Source organism: Vidua macroura, chromosome 1 (genome assembly GCF_024509145.1).
Source record: "Vidua macroura isolate BioBank_ID:100142 chromosome 1, ASM2450914v1, whole genome shotgun sequence".
Taxonomy (NCBI): Eukaryota; Metazoa; Chordata; class Aves; order Passeriformes; family Viduidae; genus Vidua; species Vidua macroura.
In genome coordinates this window covers 114,458,247-114,482,739 of record NC_071571.1, presented here as the reverse complement: position 1 = coordinate 114,482,739, position 24,493 = coordinate 114,458,247, and the positions used below count along the sequence as shown (strand labels likewise).

The 24,493-nt window shown below is 34.7% G+C and overlaps 1 protein-coding gene across 3 annotated transcripts in view; it reads left to right on the top strand.

Moving 5' to 3' along the window:
- Positions 1 to 24,493, top strand: part of RB1CC1 (RB1 inducible coiled-coil 1) — a 65,676-nt gene that overhangs the window by 36,631 nt on the left and 4,552 nt on the right. For all 3 annotated transcript variants that reach the window (XM_053976040.1, XM_053976032.1, XM_053976048.1), the window contains 12 exons: positions 11 to 197; positions 279 to 360; positions 1,193 to 1,254; positions 2,275 to 2,378; positions 4,796 to 4,922; positions 9,976 to 11,891; positions 15,642 to 15,801; positions 18,020 to 18,128; positions 18,249 to 18,489; positions 20,080 to 20,131; positions 21,180 to 21,227; positions 24,197 to 24,255. In XM_053976040.1, coding sequence (XP_053832015.1) covers positions 11 to 197; positions 279 to 360; positions 1,193 to 1,254; positions 2,275 to 2,378; positions 4,796 to 4,922; positions 9,976 to 11,891; positions 15,642 to 15,801; positions 18,020 to 18,128; positions 18,249 to 18,489; positions 20,080 to 20,131; positions 21,180 to 21,227; positions 24,197 to 24,255 — 3,147 coding nt within the window. The remainder of the gene's footprint in view (positions 1 to 10; positions 198 to 278; positions 361 to 1,192; positions 1,255 to 2,274; positions 2,379 to 4,795; positions 4,923 to 9,975; positions 11,892 to 15,641; positions 15,802 to 18,019; positions 18,129 to 18,248; positions 18,490 to 20,079; positions 20,132 to 21,179; positions 21,228 to 24,196; positions 24,256 to 24,493) is intronic.

Here is a 24,493-nt window from a genome sequence, read left to right as displayed (position 1 = left end):
ACTTTTGTAGGTGGTGTTGTTTTGTAATGCTTCATGCTGACCAAGATGGAGAGAAACTACAAGCACTGCTTCGTCTTGTAACAGAGCTCCTAGAAAGGGTCAAAGTTGTAGAGGCTCTCAGCACTGTTCCTCAGATGTACTGTTTAGCTGTTGTTGAAGTTGTGAGGAGAAAAATGTTCATAAAACACTACAGGGAGGTAAGTAAATAAAACTTTGAGACCAAACCTTTGTATCAGCATATACATTAACAAGTAACTATGTATTTTCCCCTTTCACAGTGGGCAGGTGCTTTAATAAAAGATGGGAAACATCTATATGAAGCTGAAAAGGCAAAAAGGGAATCTTTTGGTAAACTCTTTAGTAAGTACTTTCTCTTCTGTGAAGTTGAATTGTGTTAAAGTGTATCTCTTGTCTTTGTAGTTAAAATAATTTTCATCATATTCTAATTTCAAGACCTGAAAATTGTCTTTTACTTAAATAGGAAGTGCATGCTGGTCCTATTACAAAGAAAATATTCTTCCATTGAGCAAATCAATTAACTATTTCATATAGATTATCCAAAATAATGTGAAAGCTGTGAAATGATTGTAAAAGATATGGTTTCTCATTATCATACTTAAATGCAGTTTGTACTTAAGCATGCCTTGTGAGCTTTTATGAGCTTTATTGTTCTTTTAAATAACACTTCTAAAACTATTACTGAATATTTGGGTACTGCTTTGACTTCCTCTGTACTACTCCAGAAAAACCCATGTCTAAAGACCTTCACCAGAAGTTTTAAAAACATAATTAAAAATAAAGATTCTACTAAAAGAATTTTGATTACTTTTTCTGCAAAGTCTGCCACTCATGTTCTGAATGAACAGCTAAAATAAGAAAAATGAGTGAAAATTTATCAAATTTTTTTTGGAAAGGAGATGAGGAAGATTACAGTGAAAATTTCAAAAATAAGTTGAGGCTTTTGCCTGTGTGTACATTAACCAAAAAGAGACTTCTGTGAAGGGAGCTCTGTTTGAGTGGTGGGTTTTGTCTAATGTTCTGTGGTCATTTGCAATTTTATGTAGTCATCAATATAAGTAGTAATGCTTCCAAATGTAGTTCAGCTATTACACTGCAGTAATTTCATTTGTTTTCTCTTGAGATGTTGCATTTCTTCCTTTAAGTAAGTTGTTTGTTTGGGTTTTTTCTTCAGGGAAGTCTTTTCTAAGGAATCGTTTGTTTAGAGGACTTGACTCCTGGCCTCCATCCTTTTGTGTACGTATTCATATCTTTGGGTTTATTTAATTTCTATATAGTTTTATAAATTAAAAACCTGGGCTTTATTCATTGAAGCTATATGCCTTTTGCATTGCTGTGACACATGAAGAAGCTGGTAGCTATTGTTCTCTGCCATTTCAAGTGGCCTATATTAACAATGGTTTGTAACTTACAGTACAGTGGGAGAGGAAATGTCAGCTCTCCTCTTTAGCAGTGCAGTCCTTTTTTATCCTGTGGTATTGAAAAAAAAAAAAAAGTCTTAATGATCAGAAAAAAAGAAGCCACGAGGAATAATTTGATCATCTAATTGTCTGGTGAATAATAGAGCAATAAAATTAATTGGATGGTAAAAGCAAGTAAAAGTTTTCCATGTAATCACTGGATGAATGGAAAAGCATTTTTTTTCCTCTTAATTGGCTGATAACGTGAGGGCATTGTAATTAAGCATTGCCTGTTAGCTTTGATTTCATACAGCTTGGTTAACTGAAGTAAGCTAACTCCCTGATTGTAATGTTGCCATCTCACTTTGCCTTCTTAACCTTTTCAGCTTCTCCTTTTCAGCTTTTTTTTTTTTTAATTTAAAAGATACTTGGAAAATAAGAATGCTACTCACTCCAGTGTTTAAAATTCAACTGAACTGAATTAATATTTGTATGTGTAGCAGCACAATAAATAAAGCTTCAATACCGTCTTTATCCCTTAACTTTTAAACACATCCATAATGTTTATGAAGCTTGGTAATAGGGAGGAAGTTGGACTAGATGCTCATTGTAGGTCTCTTCCAACTGGATTACTCTATTCTACTGCTGCCCAAGCACTATGGATGGTTAATCATTACAAGTGTAAGGGGTTTTTTTAGGCCAAAGGACCAGACATGGTTTCTTAAAAATTAAAAATCTTCTGAGTAAGAGATCAGTTTACTGCTAACTTTTCCATGTTATTTATTAAGCTCTTCTTAATCCTTCTTTAGTCATCTGATACTTTACAGCCATGTGTAAATTAATATCCTCTTTACAGACACGAAAACCTCGCAGATTTGACAGTGAGCTTCCAGATATCTCATTGAGTGACCTGCAGTTTTTGCAGTCTTTCTGTCCTTCAGAAGTACAGCCATTACTCAGGTAAGGCACCTTTTTACGCTTTTTGTATTATAGAAATAGCTTTCCCGGGGGTCCCATCCCCATCAGTTTTCCACCCCCTTAGGTCATTTTCCATAAAGAGCAAACAGGATGTTTTCTGATCTAATTACCATTCTTAAGCAATGCCCTTCACTGAATTAATGCAGATACATATGCGCTCAAGCTCTGATGATTTGAACATTCCTATTCTGTATTGAGATGTAAAGGATTTTGGGTATTCCTTTGATCTGCCTCAGAGCTAAAAGGCAAAAAAAAATTGCTGTCAGTTTTAAACTGAAATAAACTCGTAACTGTTTTGTCAGATCAGAATGAGATTTTATCCTTTTTTCTTTTGCTCTTTGCTGTGTGGTATTCTGGAGGAAATAAAGTAAATGTCTTTAGCTCTCAGCATGTGATCAGAGAGATCTCCTATATTCAATTACTACTTTTTCTCCAATTTTATTAAACTGATTTTGCTAAAAAGTGTATTCTCTTAAGTGCCTCTGCTGTCAATAAAAATCCATCATTTTGAGTAGAAGCTCTATTTCTATGTTTCTTACTTCCCAACAACGAGGCAGACATGCATATGTAGACAGGAAAGCTACTGGTTTGTCTCACAAGCAATTTATGAGATTAGTTCCTTATCTAGATCTTGGAGATAGCTTCATGAATAAGATGACTGTTAGTGTGAACTTCCAAACTCAGAGCAGTCAAGTTGGAGAAATGCCAACCAAGATAGTGGGCCATGGCAAGTTGTATGTAAGGTTCTGCCTAGGAGGGGATCTATCAGTATGACCATATTCAGATGTTGCATGTATCATCATCCTCCTCCAAAAAGAGACCTGCAGTTAGAGATGTGAGATTTGCTTTGATTCCTCCTTTTGGTAGTTGATTTATTGGGGTTATTTGTTTGTTTGGGATTTTTTTGTTTTGTTTTGGTTTTTTTCTAGCCCCGAGACCACAGTCACACAAAGTTGGGATTGCATTTACAAAGGTGAATGCAAGAGGAGGATGCTTCACTGCCCTCTATCAGGTTCACCAACAGTATCAAGCTAATACCTGTTATTGGTGCATAAGGCAGGAGCTGAATTCACAGATTTTGTTCCACCTGTATTTTAGGCTGGCATTCTTTTTGATTCAGAATTCCTGACTATGGTGGCGTTGGTGGACTTAACAAGTGTAATGAGCTTAGTCAGCATCACAGTGGATTTGCTCTAGGTCATTTTATAGCTGATGCACCCTTTTACCCCTCCTCATCAATTCTGTGGGAAAAAAAGTGCAAGTGTAGAATATTATTTTGAATATTTGCCTGATTTTTTTTTTTTTGTGAGAATTTTGCAAACTTCCTGGAAGTTATATACTGAATTCAGGAAGAATTTTGCCCTGCTATTGTCAGAAAACCAATCACTGACTGAAGATGTTTTATTTGGTTTAAATTGTAGTGACATAGCTTTCCACTTGATGGCAATAGAGGTGGGAATATGTCATTCCTCCTGGTTTCTGGGCTCATGGTTGCATTTGGTGAAAATACAGAGGATAGTGGTGAACTTGCAACTTGTGTGGGCAAAAGCTGTAACACACCTTGGGTAGATCTGATCTTCAGAAGAAACTTGAGAGCAGTACTTCCTTTGGTGTTTTCATTTAACATGTAAAGTGCAAGCAATAAGCAAAACTGAGACCCAGCACAAAGTCCTTTTCTGTCAGCACTGAGCCTCTCAGCTGCATAATTCAAATGATGATCTAATTTACATACAGTGCTTCAGTCTTCTGAAATTGTTTGAGCAATTGTTGAAATGTTAATTCTGCAAAAATACGCTGAATGCCACTTCCCTATATATTGACTAGAGAATGCAGAATACATTGAAGTGTAATCTACTTTTACTATATTGTTAGTCTAAATGAATTCTTGCTCCATGTTTTCAGCTTATCTTGCCACACTTGAAATGTGATCATGACACATTAATCAGTTGTTTAATTTAGGTTACCTATCATGAAAATAAAACAGTAGAGAATTAATTGCTTCTTCAGAGGAAGAGCTGGATTGGAGAGAATCCAACTGGAGACAAAATATATTTGCTAACACAAGTGCTTCAATTAGAGATCTAATCACTTCTGTTACTGTCATTGGAACTCTAGGTACTACTGGCAAATGCTTTCCTTGGGAGGGAAGACTGGAATTGCTTGCTCATCACTGTGTTTATTGTTATGGACTCATTAAAAGTGCCCAAGTTTTTAATTTTAAACAAAAATGCCAGGCAGTCTTTGTAGACCTTTTTTCCATATAAAATAGATGAAAATAAGAAAGTACAGACCATGTACAGAGGCAGGCTTAGTGTTGTTGAAATATACACACAGTAATTTAATAGATTGCAGTATTAAACTAACAGTGTGGAAAAAAGTAATCCTGTACTGTTTTTAAGGGTTCCCATACTTTGTGACTTTGAACCTCTTCACCAGCATGTACATGCTCTACATAACCTGGTCAAGGCAGCACAGAGTTTGGATGAAATGTCACAAACTATTACAGACCTGCTGAATGAGCAAAAGGTATTTTTGTTTTTCTTTATCAATAAAAAAGAGAATATTATATTTAAAGCAGTAGAATATTTTCATAATGTTGTTTTATCAAACACTTTAGAATGCATCTTTGTTTTTCCTGATAAAAATATTAACTGCATAAGTTTTCTTTCTAATCACAAACTACTAAATATTCTCAGAATATTTAACAGATTCTATTGTTGTAGAAGTAGAATTTCACTGTCTATATTTTTGTTCTCTGTCACTTTCAAATATTCTGTCTGCAGAATGTGTGCATTCTGCCTTCATGCTTTAGTTTGTATTCAGTGAATTTGTAACTTCTTTGGATTTCTGCGTTGTTTCTTAGATCCTTTTGGCACAAGCAGTTAAGGAGATTTTAGGGCTTTGGTTGGCTGTTGTGCAGTCTTTATCTTTGAATACAGAAGGAACAGATGGTAAAAAGATCCCTTCCTAGTTTCACTCTGCCTGTCAAACAAATTCCTTCCCCTAGAACTTTGTTTCTGCCAATCACTTTTGCTTCTGTGCATGCAGCCTCTAAATTCCATAATACATCCAGTAGGTTCCTTTTACCTCCTGCTGTGGCCTCTCTCAGGGAAACATTGGATGAATTTAGCAATGCTTAAGATTTTTTTGTGAAGTTGACTGCTTCAAACTGGGTTTCTTTTACAATAGGAAATCAGTAGGTTTTTCCAGGGACTGTGTTATTGTCTGCATTGTAAATTGTTGTATGCACTTGGCTGACTGGGAAGCATCTTATATAACAGATAAAGCTATGGGCATGTTTAATTTTGAATAGCAATTTCCTACTTAAACCAAGTGACATGAAGTTCTCTCTCTTTTGATTTCTCTGGGATATAAACAGGAGATTTATTGAAAATCTTTTATTTGTGTAAAATATGAAATTTGGGCTGCTCTTTGTTCTGTAATATAGGAAAGGTGTATTAAGTAATTTCCCAGCTATTTTCTGTCTTTATGAAGATTGTTTTTCAAATGAACAGCCATTAAGAATAATAAAATATTAGGACCTCAACACTGTAACAGCCATTGAAATTGCTGGAAGTGAAATTCTGTGAAATTGTAGTGTTTTCTGAACATGCCCTTACAACAGACCTTGCTCTAAAATATAGACATACACTCCCATTATGGAGTCCCAAATCCTGAAATGTATCTCATAAGAAACTCGGATACTGACAGTTGTTCTAATAAATTAATTTTTTCATGAAGGCTTACAGTGTCAGAAGAACATGAAATTTAGGTTTTAATTCAAAATACGCATAATAACAGTAGAAAGATAAGCAGGAAATATGCCTGAATTTGTGAAGTCTTTGTCATTTCCCCTTCTTTATTCAGGCATGCTTATCTGAAAAAATGTTATAAGTATTTGGCTGTACTGAAAAAGATGCTTGCCAAATCAGGAAAATGCACTCTTTTCTTTTGCTTTTGTTTGACTTATTTGGATTCTTCACTCACACAGAAGTGTCAGGTGCTTAGACAGATTTGGATAATTGTCTCTTTCCTTAGAGCAAATTGCATTGCACAGTCAGAGCTGGGCCATTCATGATGTCATCTTGAAAATACCCATCTCTGTGTGTCATTTCAATGATTCATTTGAACTCTTTTCAGAATTGAAGCAAACAGATTTGTCAGATTTTTTTCTTTCCAAAGGCAATATTCTTGTTACTACTTGATGAAAGACAAAAGGTCTTTCTCTGTGTTGTTTTGCTCTGCAGCTAATATAGAAGTTTTTTTTTAAATTATATTATTTTTGCCTGAGTAGAATTACTGAAGTAATGCTTAAAATGCTCCTTTTTATATCTTCAGTATTACTGGGAAATCACAGTAAAAAATTAGAAGGATTAATAAATATTTAATAATTTTCATGAAGACGCCTACATCTTCATGCATCCACTTGTTCTGGTGGTGAACTGTCCCAGCTTGGTGCAGAGTTGGCAATAACTGTGCAGGCATTGAATGTTGCCCAAATTATTGCTCTCGTACTCTGCCAAGGAGACACATTCGAGCCCAGCATTTTGCTTTTCATACTAGTGGCAGCAGAAGCCTGGTTCTTCACATTTCACTGGGATAGTTTCCCTGGCTTGTTGGTAGTGCAGCAGCTGAATTCTGTCTGGGTTAAGTGGAAGTTCATCCTACTGCATCAGCCACAGCAACTGTCCTTTAATAGTTGCTTTAGGCAGGAGGGAAAAGTTGTGACTGCAGACAAGTAAGCAAAGAGCAAGTCAGAGGAGATTAAATAACTTACTGGGGGTGTTGAGAGTATTTCTTTTTAAGTGTCTTCATAACTCTTACTATTTCAGCTTTCAAATTCATAGAACATAAGTGATAACTTTTTATTTTAGTGTTACATCAGAGTAGTTAAATGACATTTTTGTGGATATCTGTTTAATTTGATAGTACTTTGAAATAATGTTTTCATTTTTAAGACCTTCTGCTTATTCTTTGTAATTTAATAGCCTCAAAGATGTTGCTGTGCCCTCTTATTTCCGTCATACAAAGTTTAAGCAGGTCAGCAATTGGGTTAAAGATGTCCAGAAAAAGCTAAGGTGCTCCGTGGGTAAGATGATTAAGCTGTCTTTTCAGTGGTTAGTAGGTAATTAGCACATGCAATCCTTTGGTGTTAAAAGTTTTTCTTATAAGAGAAGCTTGCTTCTCAAATCAGATCATAAATCTACCATTTCTTCTAGTTGAGATGGGAGTTAAAAAACTGCTTGTAATCTTCCTGAGAATTGCACCATTCGCCTTTTTTTTTTTTGAAGTAACATAATAAGAGCAAGGCACGTAGTCTTGCAATACCTGAAAACTTGGAAATCAATTCTGCTTTTCTTTTTTTATTGTTTGCTCTTGACTCCTCTTCCTTTGTCATTACAAAAGTTAGTGTATGACGTGCATACATTACTGCTTGTAGATTGTAAACAGACTCGATGGCAGGCACAAGTTTCTCAGTAAACAAATTCTTCATATAGTTTCAGTCACTCAAAATGTGAAGTTTAACTCTTCTCTAATCAGTAATTGGGTGCTCTCATTAGACTCCCAGCTCACAGTAGCCACTGCTGAAGCATGTCGTGTGTTACAGCCCCAGGTCATGAGGAAACTGACTTCGTTATTGTTCTACAGAGTGACATTTTTTTTTTCTTCTTTATATTATATCCTTACTCTTTGCCTTCTATGATGATTCTGCAGGGTTGTCAAAAGTAGATACCATCATTCCTTTGCATGTGGATTTCTGTAGGACTTTCCCATATTCAAAGTCTTTGAAGTGCTTTTTTTAGTGTGTGGTTGATACCTGTGATGATGGTTTTTGTTATTGTTAAAGCTCAGGTATATTAATGGTAAATGTTTGTCACTTAAAGCGTGGTTTGAACCCGGGCATGTATCAGCATACACAGTACCCTTCACCATCTATTTTTCTAAGTTTTCTTAGATAAACAGCAAGCTGAAATTAAGTCCAAGGGAAATGCTTAAACCTGGGCTAATAGAATCATTTAAAAAGGGGCATTTTCTTTTCATTTTTTTGTCTCATGTCCTGTTCACTTTTCATAAATACAATATTCTGTATGCAGTGACCTCAAGTTTTTTTTTACAATGTATTTAAAAATCATTGTATGATTTAGATTCATAAAGATACAAAAGCTAAGGGAGCTGAGGTGCAAGTGCAACTCTGCTAAATAGATGAGCGTGAAACTAGAAATAGATTCTTCTTAAATCACAGCTGAGAATTGTTAAACATGCTGCATATCTTTTAAAGAACATTTGCTTGGTGCAGAAGAGGATGAGTTCCCTTTTTGAGTAACAATCATTTGTACAAGATGGAGAAAGCAAAGAACAGCTATTTATACGGCAGCAGATCCATGTCTGTCACTTCAGGGATTTTTGCTGTTGCTGAACATTTATTGCCAAGCTCCACTAACTGTCACCAGTCAAGTAGCTGAATTCAATGGATGGCAGAAGTTTCTTCAGTAATAGCTAACACAGTAAAGGAAGACCAGACACGCATTTTAGGTGCACTGAGGCAGTGTGGATGGTTTGGGAAAGAGGTGTGAGCAGGATCACAGAAATATCAGCTGGAGGCCATGTTGGCATTTTGAAGAAAAGCACCACCAGATTGCTAGCACTTTGAGACTGAATATCTTCTGGGAATTTTCTACTGAAAAAATTCCCATGAGTTTTTTTCAGGAACTATTTCTTTTCAAGGTGATCACATTTCTTATATGAGTAAAATCAAACAAGTTCTTAGTAATGAAGGATGGAAGAACAAGGTAATAGTTGAGCTATGGTGTTACAGCGAATACATCTTTTAGAGCACTGATATGTTCAGAAAACTTTGCATCTCTTCCAGTTTGTGATCCTGATGATCCTGTGCATACTCTTTAATTGTGTGTCACAGTTACTTGCCTTATGTATTTTAACTGTGTGTATTTCACTATAATTTTCCTAGGAAAAATTGCTTCGCTGTCCATCCTATTACAAACTTTTTCAGGAATGCATCCTTGGTGGATACTGAGGCTGTACATTGTTTTTTGGCTTACACTGGAATGTGTTTTGCACTTGCTGAAGCTTAAGGTTTATATTTTTGTCTTAGAATCTATAGATATATCCTTGGCATTAGGGCTTCCATATTCCCTGTTGTATATGATAGTTAATAGCATAAGATACTAAAGGAGTTTTTAATAACAGTATTGGCAATAATTGAATAAAAGTATTTCAGTAACAAAATTATTAGGAAAACTGAAATAAGTAGGCTGTAAGGAACCAAAGCCTATTTCTGACTGGTAAGATACAGTTGGGTATGCTCTACATAGGACTTTCATAGGTGAACATACAGTATTTATGTGTTTACAAATGATGCTTTTCTGAAACTTAATGGAAGATCTCCTTGATTTTCTGCAATTTTTGCTTAAGTTTTAGTAATACGTATTATGGATTGTTACAAGTAATAAGGCTGATTTTTTAAAGTTCTTGTTTTGCCTGGTGGTTTTGAATTAATTTTTAATATTAACAGTTCTGATTATCACTTTGTGTTCATTTCTTGTTTTATAACTTGTAGGCCTCCAATAGTCAAGCATCACCACAATCTGCTACCACACCAAGGATGGAAAGTACTACAGGAATCGCAATTGCTACCTCTTCAAGAACTCCTCCATCACTCAGTCTTCAGGGTCCCCTGTGTCCTCCTGTGTGTCCCCCAGCTCCGTTAGAAGAATTGTCTCCAGACAGCATTGATGCTCACACGTTTGATTTTGAAACTATTGCCCATCCGAACTTGGAGCAAGCTCTTAAGCAAGGATCATTAGACTTGGATTCATTGGCAGAGAGTCCAGAATCTGACTTTATGTCCGCAGTAAATGAATTTGTAATAGAAGAAAATCCAGTGTCTCCTAATGTAATAAGTGACCCACAAAGCCCAGAAATGATGGTGGAATCTCTTTATTCTTCAGTTATCAATGCAATAGACAGTAGGCGTATGCAAGATACAAGTTCTTGTGTAAAGGATGTTTCAGCAGAAAATGCTTCTCTCAGTGTTTGTGTGGAGAAGTGTAGGGTTATTGCTCAAGACTCAAAGGTACATTTAAGAGGTATAAAAGAAGATCTTTGCCATTTCAGAACACTTGTACAAAGAGAACAGTGTGACTTTTCTAATTCTTTAAAATGTACTTCCTTAGAAATAGTAAATACAATTGAAAAGGTAAAGCTTTCACTTGAAAAAACACTAAATGATAAACATCAAAATGAATTACAGTCTTTGAAAAGTGAGTATGAAACTAAAATTAATAAATTATTGGAGGATGGTGAAGAAAATAAAAAGAAAATCAAAAAGTTAAAAGGTGACCTGTTAGGTCTTGAGGAAGTTCTTCAGAATAAGAATGATGAATTTGCAATAGTAAAGAATGAGAAAGAAGCTGTGGTTTGCCTTCAGAATGAAAAAGACCAGAAATTACTTGAATTGGAATGCCAAATGGAGACACAAAATTCTGAAATCAAGGAACTGAGGCAGTCACGTGAAATTGTACTTGAAGACTTGAAAAAACTTCATGTTGAAAACAATGAGAAACTACAACTCCTGAGGGCAGAACTTGAGAGTTTAGAGCAAAGCCATTTAAAAGAACTGGAAAGCAACCTACAAGCCAGGCATTTACAGGAATTTGAGAAGGTCCTAGCTGAGCACAAGGACTGTTTGGATAAATTAAAAAAAGAGAACGAGCATAGACTTGAACAAATGCAGGAATCTCACGAGGTAGTTATGCAAGAGAAACAGCAACAAGTAGAAGAGTTACAACTCAAGGTTTCAGATCTGTCTGATTTGAGGTGCAAGCTAGAAGTTGAACTTGCCCTGAAAGAGGCAGAAACTGATGAAATGAAGCTTCTTTTGGAAGAAAGCAGAAACCAGCAACAAGAGACCTTAAGATGTCAGATTGACAAGGAAACTGAAAGCTTAAGAAAGGAGATAGATAAATTAAACAATAAAATACAAATCAGCAGTGATGAATATCAAGTGGGTTTATCAGAATTAAGGACTCTGATGACAATTGAGAAAGATCAGTGTATTTCTGAGCTAGTAAATAGGTATGAAGAAGAATCAAATTTGCTTAGAACTGAATTAAATAAAGTAACACTTCTTCATCAAAAAACGGCTGAGGCAGAAAAAAGACTTTCAGTGCAAATAACAGAATTGCAAAGTAAGTTGGAATTGGAAATGACTGCCCTAGAGAAGGAAAAAACAGAAAAATTGTCTCTCTGTGAGCAGCAGGAAAAATATGAAGCTATTATCCATAAGCTAAAGGAAGAGAAAGAACTGTTGATATCTAACCAAGAACAAGACAGGCAGTTGCTCATTCAGAAGCTCAATTGTGAAAAAGAGGATGCAGTACAAACTGCTTGTAAAGAGTTGGAATTACAGAGGGAAGCTGCTGAAAAAGGGCTTTTGGAAAAAATACTGCAACTTGAGATGCAAGTGAATAGGAGGTACTGTAAGAATTGTTACTGTGTTTTCCTAGTATTTTAATCAATATGGTGTATTCATGATATGCTTTGCAGTAACTAAAATTGTTGTATTTGTAATAGAGTTTATCTGTATTGATTTCTATATTCACATTTCAAATTGTTTCCATTTTATAGGCAGCGGTGTTCCCATGTCTGTAGTTAATCTCAAGGATTGTAAAATATGTTATACAGGATTATTTCAAGACACCAGTGAAGGTTTTATATTTCAGTCATGTTGAAGGAGTGTTTCCACAGTAGCAAGTTACTTGAAATTTCAATTTTGATTGTCTCAGCCCATCTCTTTTTTCCCATCTTTGCTCTGCTAGCACTGTGGGGCCATGCAATGGCTGGCTTTTAGGTAGCCTGATAACTTTCTTTATTGGCTAACTGTACACCAGGTTGGTGATAATGGTGGCATGAAAACTTGTGTGGGAATTTTTACAGGATTGACTGAGAGCTGTCCCATAGCTACATGGACTTCCAATGACTTTTGCTGCCCCACTTACCTGTTTCAGGGTCTTCAGTTTAAGCTTCATAATGAAACACAAGAGTGCAACATAATCTTAAAGAACATCCTAACATCACCATTTTTCTTTGTTAATTTCTGCAGAGATTTTCGATTTTAAAAATATATTTTTCCGTAGCCAAGAATGTGTAGAATTATTCTTTCAATTGTATCTTATGTACTTATGAGTTTGTAATGCCTGCCAGCAGCCTAGTTTATGTTGTTATAGAATGGAAATAGTAAATTTTTTCCATGTGACTAACAACAGTGTTTTATTTAAATGCTAGCATTTATCATTTATGTTCTTGTGGTGTGAATCAATGCAGAAGATAGATCTTGTTTGTGAAATATCTTCATAGAGGAATTTTTTCCCAGATATTAGGCTATACCAAGTATGTGAAATGGGAAAAGATGAATAAAATGGACAGAATTGACATAAAAGCAAGAATACTGCAAAAAATGTGTACAGATTTAAATTAGCTTTTAAATTTTGAGTATCAATGTACTGTTAAAAAAAAACATAGGGAGGGGAGGTCATGCAGAGTCCAACAGCATAGTCCAAGGGAAATGGGAATATCTGCTTCACTGGAATTGTCTACTGCCTCAGGATTTTCACATGCAAGCAAATCCATCATTACGTGATGTTGTGTTAGTGCCTATGTTTGCTTGTCAGTGTAAAAGAAATGCATAAGATAATACCGCTTCTTTGAATTAAGATTGGGATATAAGAAACTCCAGATCAGCCCTTCTTAATTGAAGAAAATATTCTCTTAATGAAATATGGTGTGATGAGAAGAAAAATGATAAATTATGTGTTCTTTTCTGTGTATTAATGCATTGTAGAAATTTTAAGAACTTGACTGAACAGGAAAAAGAAGTAGCTGTGTCATCAGACTTAAAATCCACCTACACTTAAATTTGAACTTGATCACAGCTGTGTGTATTATCCAAACAGGATAAAACAGATAATGTATTTCAAAGAAATATTATCTGCTTCAATCTAAAGAAGTGCTGTTAGTTCGTTACACGTTCTGTCAAGTAATTAAATTTTTAGTGTTACATTGAAATATATTTTGCCTCTTAAGGCTTCTTTTTATGCCTTTATTCTGCTGTTAATTTTTTTCTCTAGGAATCAAGATAATACTATATTTTATCTCCAAAGGGCATGTATGTTAAGTAAATCTGTCCTAATATTTCAAAGACACTATTTACTTATTTGATTTTTGAATTCCTAAAACCCCAAGCTGTGTCAGTAACTCAAGTTGATTTGTTATCCTCACTCATTGTTTAACAGTTAACTTGTAATGGTAGAAACTTTTATTTGGCATGTGACTATATGTTTGTTGTTTTCTGCAAGAATAATGTTGCATAGCCATTCAGAAGGTACAGACAGAGAGAGGGATTGTTAAATTTGACCTGAGTATTGCACTGGTGTCAGGAATTTAGGTTTTAAACTTCGATGAAAACTAACAAAAATATTAAGAGGCAACAAAGAAATGTTTGCTATCCATGCGTTACCACAGTATAAAAATTAACATGGTTTGGTGTGTCTGAAAATCAAGTCATTTTGATCAAGAAAGAGAATAAAACTGCAAGGCATTTGTAGTTTCATTTACTCTTTCTGCACTATGTAGTAGTGTAAAACAGTAGAGAAAACCAGAATATCTTTAATGATTTGTTGTTAAGCATTTTGAAACATTTTTCTGGTTAGTTTACATATATATATATAAAATACTGTAAAGAATGTTAGAAGTAGAATAGGAATCCCAACTGCTTTGAAGATGGAATTACTGCTTTGGTATCTTGCAGTCTTGGTATTGTCCAGCCACTTCTGTCAGACCACCATATGTAGTGGAGCTTCACAGAGTATATGTCCTCTCTCTCTTAACTAGGCTTCATTTAGAAATAAATTGAAATTTAATCAAGCACGAAAATGTTTTCTCAGTGGCACAACAAAGGATTTGCCTGAACGTTTCATGACTTTCTTTGCTTATTTTACTTCTGACTTCTAGAATGTCAGAGGCTGTTTAGGCACTCTGAGAACTTCAATTGGCTTTCAGAGCTCTTATTTAGAGCTTCTTATGGGCTTTTTGAGTGCTTAGCTGCTGCATAATAGTTTGTATATTCAGTATATGCCCATGTGGTAGAAAAGTAGCAGTATTGTTAAGTACATCCTTTCTCATCTTAGAGCAGTGCAAGTGTTTGCTTGCAAAGCAAAAGCAAAGCATCTGAAGATACGTGCTTTTGGTATCTTGAAAACAATAAAGTTAGGCATTGTCACTGTTCCTGTAGTTGACAAGACCTTTTCAGATTAAATATTTAAACTTACTGCCTGGTACAGTGATGAGGTGTAAAAACTGGTAATGTGCTAACATCTTTTGCAGAACAACAATATCCTTTACTTGGCTGTCATTTGCAAGCAGTAGTCCAGACAATCTGTCTGAGAGGCCAATAATTCCTGCTTTATTTTAGTTCAGCTAAGAGCTTTGGGTTTAAATATGATTAATTTTAATATCAATATGGTTTAAATTCTGGTGCAAATGAATAATGGAAATTTAAAATAATACAATTTTTCACAATTGTTGCCCATCAAAGGAATTTCTCTATTATAAAGTTCTTCAGGGCTGTTCTTGGTATCTCAAGCCAAAACACAGAAGAATGTAGTTAGTTTTTGCTTCAGTGGTGAAAAATACTTGGCCTATGTAACATTGTTTCAAGGCCATTTAAGGTCATTATCCTGCCTTTGTGACTATTGATGGTTTCCGTCCTTCGATGATTACTGCTGTCCCCCACCTTCTGCAGTCCAGAGTTTTGAATTTCACATCTGGATTCCTTAGCATCAGATTTGCCGCTGAATTGTTTTCTTCATGTGATATTTCTGAAGGCTTTGCATTTTGACATAAGTATCTTTTTGGAGTTGACAGTTGTTTCTTTTTACCACTTTCCACACTTTCTGTTACATTAGTAAAAGTATAAACAGAAGTCCTCCCCCACAACAAAACTTCAGTTAGAGCCAGCATACTACACTAAAAACACAGAATGCCCAAGAGCAAAAATTGGTGAGATGCTTATGATTAAAAAGTAGAATTGAAGTTAGTAATGGCTTAATTGTAATATAGTATTTATTAAATATTTCAGAAATAATGTTTTGAAATGAACATCTGACATTGGTGTGTATTGTGGGGGGTATATGCTGCACATTTAAAGTCTAAACATTTTCTTTTAAGTCCTCCTGCTGAATCATCTGCTGAATCAAACTTAGTTGCTGAACTTCAGGAGAAGCTTCAGGAAGAAAAAATGAAGTTTTTAGAGCAACTTGAAGAACAAGAGAAAAGAAAGAATGAAGAAATGCAGAACATCAGAACATCGCTCACTGCAGAGCAGCAGGTAAAGCAAATTTTCTAAAAATAATTTTTGCTCCCATGAGAATTGCTTTCACTTTCACTGCTTTGAAGTTAGAGTACAGTTTTCTGGTTTTCTCTGTAACACTTCCACATTCTAAACTGTTGTGACTGTCTGAAGCCAGGATAGGATGTGTTAATGTAATCAAACATTTAAGCATTAAAAAAAAACCCAAAACAAAGAAACAAACAAAAAACTCTACTGAAAATAAAAAAGACCAAAAGGCGAAACCAATTACCAAAGAACTGGCAATCCAGATTCCGTTTTTTGACTTCTTTTGCTTAAGTGCTTGGAATTTATATTCATTCATCTCTTTAACTGCAGAAAGATACCACCGAGTATTAAAAAATTTTTGGGCAACACTAAATTAATGATTTGAAATACTAATTGATCTGGAATGCTGCTTACTGGCTTTTAAAGTTTATTACTATGGACAGATGGTGTTTTGATGTTCAAAGCATTAATATTTTTGTATTTTTGTAAGTATTTTGAGGTTCAAACAATATATGTTGCATTTTGCATAATAAGCTTAAAGCCACTATGTACTCCTTATCTTGTTGAAAAATCACGTTGCACTGGATTATTATTTTACATCTGTATCCACTCATTTTTTCCTTTCTAAACATCTTGAGCCTCTTAGTTTCTATAGATGAGTCTCAAGTTCTTAAATTAAATCTCTGTTAGTAACAGCTATTATCTGCAGCTTTGTTGCATTTAAACACCAACAAGGATTTTCTGTTTTAAGCACTTCTCTTTACTGTAGCTATGGTAGGATCAAATAAGGACAAAGGGACAAGGGTGTTGATCAGCCAGCTTGGTTGAAAGAATGCCATGAATCACTTGATGCAGGGAGTAGGGAACACAAAATTGCAGATGGCTATAAAGAAAGGAGTATTACTGCATTTGGGCTGCAAGCATTAATACTGAAGTTAGCTTTACATAGTAAATCTAATAGGAGATTTTTTCCTAGATTGGTAATAATTAGATTTATTTTTCTAATATTCCTTAGTATTCCATTTTCCTCATTATCTAATAGTATTCATTTCTGCAGCAGAGCATGGAAGAGAGGGTTCTGAGGCATTGACAGCAAATTCCAGGGAAAGCTGGAACTTTTTTAAAAAACAACAAACAACGAACAACTCATCTCCCCCCCAAAAAAGACCCCAACCAAAGCAAACAAATACCCCAAACCCAGAAAAAGGGTGTATCAGTCAGCGCTGACAGTTTACTTCACTGGCTCTGCTGATTACTGAATATTTTGTGTATTTAGCCTTGCCTTTGTATTTTTTTGGGTTTTGGTGTTTTTTTTTTTTTTCTCTGTAAAGTTTCCTTAGAAGTGTCACTTATGCTCGTGGTGGGAGAGTTTTGTTATGCAGACATATAACAAAGGCTGCTGTGCCCTATGTAAGGTGTATAGCCCACCAAATAGTTTGTATTTTAAGACTGAGAGTTGATAGGCATATACCAAGACAGTCTTCAAAGTCACAGAAAAATTAAAATTAATTTTAATAGATGGTTGTTGGTAGGTTTTGTCTGTCTCTTCAGCAGCATCCTAAGAGTAGAAGGGCACAATGGTCAGTAGAAGGATTGAAGTTGAAAGATTTATCAGACTGGTACTGAAGGCTATGCTGGCTTCTTTATGTTCACCCATGCAAGCTATTAACCAGCATTCCTGTGTATCTTTTACAATAATTAGTTGTTCACTGAAGAATTAATGCATGACTTGAAATGTATTTTTAATTAAGTTTATAGTGTATTGATAATGGTATTTTTCTTTTTCATTGTATGCAACATAGCTGGATGCATTTCATCTTTATCTTAATAATTTGAATTCTACAAGTAGCTGTTTTAAATATAGAATATTCAATTATTTTACATTAAGTGGAATATGAAGTATTAATTTTAAAGAAAAATCAACTTATTTTTTTAATTATTTCTTTATTATTTTACTACTTGTATGTATCAGGCTTGAGGGAAAGAGAGGGTTAAAAATAAAATTAATTGCAAAAATATTTTAAAGACAAACATAAAAATAAAATATACTGGCATTTTGTCTCTTCACCAAAGCAATAAGTAAAAAAGTTTTAATTTATTATTTAATTATATTGTAGAAAACTGAAATGCATGCTGTCTTTTGTACTATTTTGCAGTGCTTTTTTACAGTACATTTCTTGTTTCAGTAATACTTCCTTTCTGTTTTCAGACCAACTTCAACACTGTTCTGGCAAGAGAGAAAATGAAAAAAGAAAACATAATTAATGACCTTAGTGACAAACTAAAAGTGCTTACACAACAGCAAGAAAAAGATAAGGGTAAGCAAAGTTCTGAAGAAGTATTCATCTTTTGTAAGAGGACTGCTTCATTCTTTACAGCTTGGTTTTGATCCCTTGTGCTGCTGTAATTAAAAGAAATTCCATTTATTTGTGTCATAGATTTGATTGAAACACTTTCTGAAGATAGAGCTCGCTTACTTGATGAGAAGAAGAAACTTGAAGAAGAAGTTAATAAACTGAGAAGTAGTAATTTTTCTCCATCAACCTACTTGGCAGCAGCATCAGAAGTTTGTGGAGCCTGTGCAGCTGATGTGCCCACAGACACAGATAGATTGGTTGCTGACTTTGGGGCTGAGGGGAGAATGGATTCCATGATGGAAACCAGTATGATGGCTGTGCAGTAAGTATGGAGCATTAGAGTAGAAACACTCAAAGCGTGCTCTTGTTCTGGAAATGTGTGCTCTTGTGCAGTGTAAAGTACAGATGAGCATGTTTAACTCTCCTCCTGCCTTTCCTCTTCCTGAAAATATTCTTTTAAACATACATGTGCATACAATTGTGGTGCCACAATCATTAGGAATATGTGGGTTTGATGACTTTGAAGTATGCAGCTTCAAGGTGAAACCTGGTCCCACAATCATGATGCAAAAGAATATAACTAAGTATACAAAACTTAAGTCAAACAGAAGGAAACCTAATGGTGAATGAACTGGGAGGCTGCGTGTTACTGACACATCTTTTGAGCAGCATCTCACTTTCATGCCACTAGCGTTTTAAAGAACCCCAGGCTTCTCCTTCATACCTTTCACAGAAATGAGAAACCTGACTGGGAACCACACAAGAGGAGCAAGGTTTTTATCAGAGGAATAAGAGCAAAATTGTTAGATGTACTTATATTGACTTTAGTCAGTGTGCATCACAACTGATGCTGCCTAACCCAGAATCACATACCCAGAGCACTAAACAGCTTTGTGGAAGTGAAGATGAAAACAGTTTGTCCTTGCCAAACTAAACTTGCACTGACAATAAACAAGAAAATACCCCATCTTTAAAAAAAGAGCTGTTTCTTATAATAATCATTCTAGTCCTGCACTCTCAAAACAGATGTACAAAAAAATGTACAAAAGGTGAACTTGTGAACAAAAAAATTATGACCCAATGTATGATTAGACTGAAACTTTCACAGGTTTCTGTTGACTGCTTTCTATTACATGAGAGCTAAACAGCCTTTTAACTGAAATGAAGTAATGATTAGTATGGTTTAATTATAATCTGTTAGCTTTTCTGATTATTTTGATTGGATTTATAGCATATTTCATCCCAAAACTTGTCCATTTTCTCAACCAAATGAGTTTGGACTAGAAAGTACATTGTTTCTTGTCTATTTAAACTGCTTTTAAAGTACGTTATAACTATTTTAGGAATTACTGTTATGTTCTTAAGCAATTACTTGGGATGTTAACATTTATTTTATCATGCCCCAGTACTCAGTTTATCTCACAGATGAGCAGCAACAAGTAGCAAGTTCACATTAGTGTCTCTACCAGAGAGTACCAGGGCACTTCAAACTACTCCTCAGTAGCCTTTGAGCTAGACTAGGAAAATGAGACATAATAGAGCTGAATTACAATATCAGGGGTTAACTGTCAAAGCATGTGGGACTGTATCTTTCATCCTGGTGTCTTGAAAACAATGCAGAATACCAAGAAATGCCCCGACGTAGCTTGATAAACTAATCAATGGCTGAAAATTCACTGGCTTGTTGCAACAAAGAACCCCCTTGGTTTAAAGACAAGGAAAAAAAAAATCCAAAACACCAGCCAGAAATATTGATGCCGATTCCTAGTGAGTCTTTCTATGCTGCTCCCTCTGTGCCAACAAATATATAACACTTTTCACTGAGTGAAGATAGCAGGTGGGTGTGGGAAAGACAATTTTTCATTATTAAAAAAAGATAGTTTTTAACCTGTCCATTCTCTTTCTCTTTTAGTGAAAATGTTCATATGTCTGAAGAAAAGCAGAGGATAATGTTGCTCGAAAGAGTGAGTAGATTGTTTGTGAGGTTAAGTGTTACAACTAAGTACTTAAAAATATGTACGCGTGAAGTTGTGCTGTGGTCAGTTATATACTCTGATACAATATAGTGTCTGCAGGGATTATAAATTTGATTTCAGGGAATCATTTTTCATTGTACTTTTGGATCAATCACTGTGATTCAGTGAAGTAATTCAAGATAACTATTAAAACATTACTCTTGGCCTGTCCTTGTTATGTTTATGTGGGCTTTAGTATGAGTGACTGATCCGTCACTCTTCACTGGAGTGACAGATCATTGATACAGAGAATTTCTATAGAAAAAAAAAGTTACAATTACTTTTTCTAATTAAGAAATACAAAACACCTGGACAGGATTTAAGATTGATTTACCAATTTCTCATAAAAATAGGTAATTTCTCCTCATAGACTGTATTCTTGGTAAAATGTGAGATTAACCTCTAGTAGTTACACTGGAGTGTTTCAGATTCTAGTAATTTTTAACTGTCCAGCCATATCTAACTTCATCTCAGTTGTTATTTTGAAGTTGACCTTTTATTTAAAAAAAAAAAAAAGGTGTCATTAGCTTCCAGCTTTCTAGGATCACTTGGACTGAAATATGGAACCAAATAAAGAACAGGAATGCTTTCTGTTAATGGATTGTGACACTCTGTGAAGCAACTACCTGGGTGTTTCTGACTATGAGCACATATGTGCTTTTTTCTGTCATTTGATTACAAAAGATTTGTCATGGGTAGAAGCTTTAACATAGTAATATATTACATTTCTTTTGTTGTTCTATCATTGACATGTTTTTCTGCAAGAGAAGTAAGACTATACAGGTAAAATGTTAGCATGGGGATTTGTAGCACTAGGATAATTCCTAGACTTCAAGGGGTTTTTTGCACGTCTTTGTTCAAAAGATGTTTTGATAATTGTTTTAGAACTGTAGTATTGTACAATTAGTTGGGCTCTAGTCATATCAGAACTTTTAAAAAAATCTTTGTACTGTATGAAGTATAATATTCAGTTAATGAGATTAAGATTTTCTTTTAGACTTTGCAGTTGAAAGAAGAGGAAAATAAGAGATTAAATCAAAGATTGGTAAGTATTTGTGCAATCCATTCTTTAAGCTTCATGCAAAAATAAGAAAAGCTTAAAAATGTTGTGTTTGTCAAAATCGAAGAATGTTTTTTTATAAATCTAAAACATATTTTACGTGTTAAGGCAAGTGGTGAATAGGTAACCTGATAACCTTCCAGAGGTACATAAGCTTAGTCTTCTCATGGAAAAAGATTCACAGGACTGGAGAGTGACTTCTTCCCAAAGAATACTGACCATCCAGACTTGGGATCATGGGGTGTTAATTTCCAGGGCACCATGACTCAGTTTTCAGCAGCAGTAGATTGAAGGCCAGTTTACAAGAATATAAATATGCCTGCACTTTAAGCATAATTGGGAGTGTTAACAATAACTTACAGATTGTTTTGGGAAAACTGCACCTGCCACCTTTGTAAGGTGTGAAACTGTAATTCTGCCAAGTAGCTGGAAATGCAGGCAGCCACCATATGAAATGCTACAGTAAATGCCTATGGAACGAAAAATAATTTAGTGTCAGAGTGCCCTTGATTCCTGTAGTATAAATTCTTCTCCTTTTATTTATTCCCACTTTATCTGTGCTATCAGGTCTCAATTTTAAGTCTTAAAAAATTCCTGTGTGTATAGGAAACAGGCACATCCTTTGGTTGGACTGGCCATGGAGATCACACTTTCTTTAAGTGACAGGTGACACCTAAAAGTTTGGTAGGAACTGATACCTCTGTAGTGGGAAGTTAGACTTCATACCAGGTGTAAGAAAGGATTGCAAGACATCTAAAAGTAAAATTTTTAAAGTATTGTTTTTAATTCAGAATGTCAGTAAAGTACACAGAATTTATTTAAGTGTAGTTTTTACAATAAAACTCAAAATACATCCAGATTGTTTTCTAAACATCTCTGTAGATTTCCTGAATCGAACTCTTGTCATGTTGGAGTAAAATAAAATGGAAGAAACAGTGTGTATGAGACAAACAGATTATTCTTGTTATGATTGATACAAAGCTATGTAGAAGAAATTGGCGGTTCATTGGTCTCTAAAGCAATTCAAATTTAATTTCTAAATGGAACTTCATATATTTTCAATTCCTTACTTATAACATGAGTTTTTACATAGATAAGTTTATTATTTGTCTCTTCATCCTTCTCTCCCTCTTCCCCTTCTTTTAAATGGACTTCTAAAATTGACATATACATCAACACTTCAATACCAGTGTTTATTTCCATTGAGGTACTGCAGATAAGGAAGATAATGCAGATAATGCAGAAGGCATTCTGTATGAAAAAGAAAATCTTCATAGGTCAATGGCTTTTGCAGAAGAACTTGTGGGTTACTTCTACAAGGAACAAAAAGGATCTTCTTTTAATACTTGGAATGTTATTACAGAATTTTTGTTACAGTAAATTAGGTACTGAGAAAGGGAACCATTTTTTTCTGTGTAAAGGCTATTACAATTGTATTCATAAAATGTTCCTTACTAGGTTTGAATGTAATTTTTCTTAACATTCTAATTTGTTCTGTTTTTCTTGAAGTTAGAAGTTAAGGAAAAATACAGAAATCAAGCTATTTTGTGTTTTCATTTAACACTTACTCCAGTTTGAAAAAATAGCAAGAAAATATCTGGTCTGTATATCTGAAGAGAAATCTCAAACACTTTTGTGTACAGTCTAAGCAAATTTGACAAATTTCATGCTAGCTGCAAGTTTTTCAAGAAAGAAAGGTAGCCTCTAAAATTTTTTTGAATTAATAAAAAATAAAAATTAAAATCTGAAGTTGGATCCTGTAAAGAAAACTGCTGAAGGTGTCATCAGAATTTGAGAGCTTTCTGTCACATACTGCATTCAATTTGCACCCATTCTTTGAAGAAATTAAGAAAATGAGCTGTGAATAGGCTTCAGGCTCTGGGGAAGGCAGGGCAAGATTGACAATAGGAAGGAAATTCACTGTAGGGAACAATATTTGAGTTACAGCTGAAAAATCACATGCTAAACTTTAAGTGTGAGCAATCTAGATTTGAATGGCATGTAGAAATGGTCCAGGAAGTAGGAATGGATGGAAAAACTCCTAGGACCTCTAGTCAGAGTTTCTGTGGAGCAATTACGAATTGTGTTTTGTAAGGAGGTTACCAGAGGGCAATGGAACTGATACAATTACATCTGAACAGCTTCCCCAGCTAGTTGCCTGCATATGGGATAGGTATTCCTTTGGAGATAGAAGTAGCATTAATTACCCATTGTCATTTCTTGTTATCACAGTTCTTGTAGAAACTTTGTGTGTGCTTATGTTTATTTTTAGGTCTAGTTTGTCCTATTGGAGTTGGTCCACATGCCCGTATTATATTAATGTAAACAGAATTAAAAACAAATATACATATAGGAGATAATTCTTATGTCCAAAACCTTACAGAATCGAACCTTTGTTCGGTCTTAGTAAATCTGCCTACAGTTTTGTTCCAGGGAGTGCTGCCGTGTTGATTACAATAAACTTTAGATTTTGTGACAGTTTGTAGAAAAACTGAGAGACTATGTTGAGCTCAACATCTAGAGTTTAATTGTGATAAACATGTAGTCTGTGGTGTTCTACCATCAGCCTTTTCTAGTGCCAGTGACTTCTCTGTTAGAATGGATAGTTTTATCATAGGTCTTGTGTATGCCCAGAATAAATCTTCACTGGCACTGATATGAAAAGCTCTTCCCAGTTTTAAATAATGAGGGAGAAGTTAGTTATGCAAGAACTTTTATAATCAAAGGTATTTCTTTAAAAAAAGTAGAGTAATAAAAACCAAAACCGAATCACAAGCAAACAAACCCACTATAGAACAGGATCACAAAAGTATGATGGGTTTTCTGAGTGAATATAAAATCTGCAAGACTAGGCACTGTTTGAAATCAATGAAAAATCATCTTGTCATATTTTTATCTGCAATGTACATTTCATCATAGCTTGCCAGTACTTTGTAGCTTTTCTCTTTTTATAGATGTCCCAAAGCATGTCATCAGTATCCTCAAGACATTCTGAAAAAATAGCAATTAGAGAGTAAGTACATGGTAATTTTCATATAAACAGATGGATATGCTTTCAATAAAATAAGTGTATAGTTAATGTTATAATTCTTCTGTTCTTGCTCTGTGGTGAAAAGATGCATAGATCGCTATAATTTAGCCATCAGCTATTGAACAATCCCAGCTGAGCATAAATCAAATTTTATAAAATCTTTTTATAAGCAATGAAATGGCCTTTTTGAATTCTGTCAGTGACTTTCTTGAATTCAGTA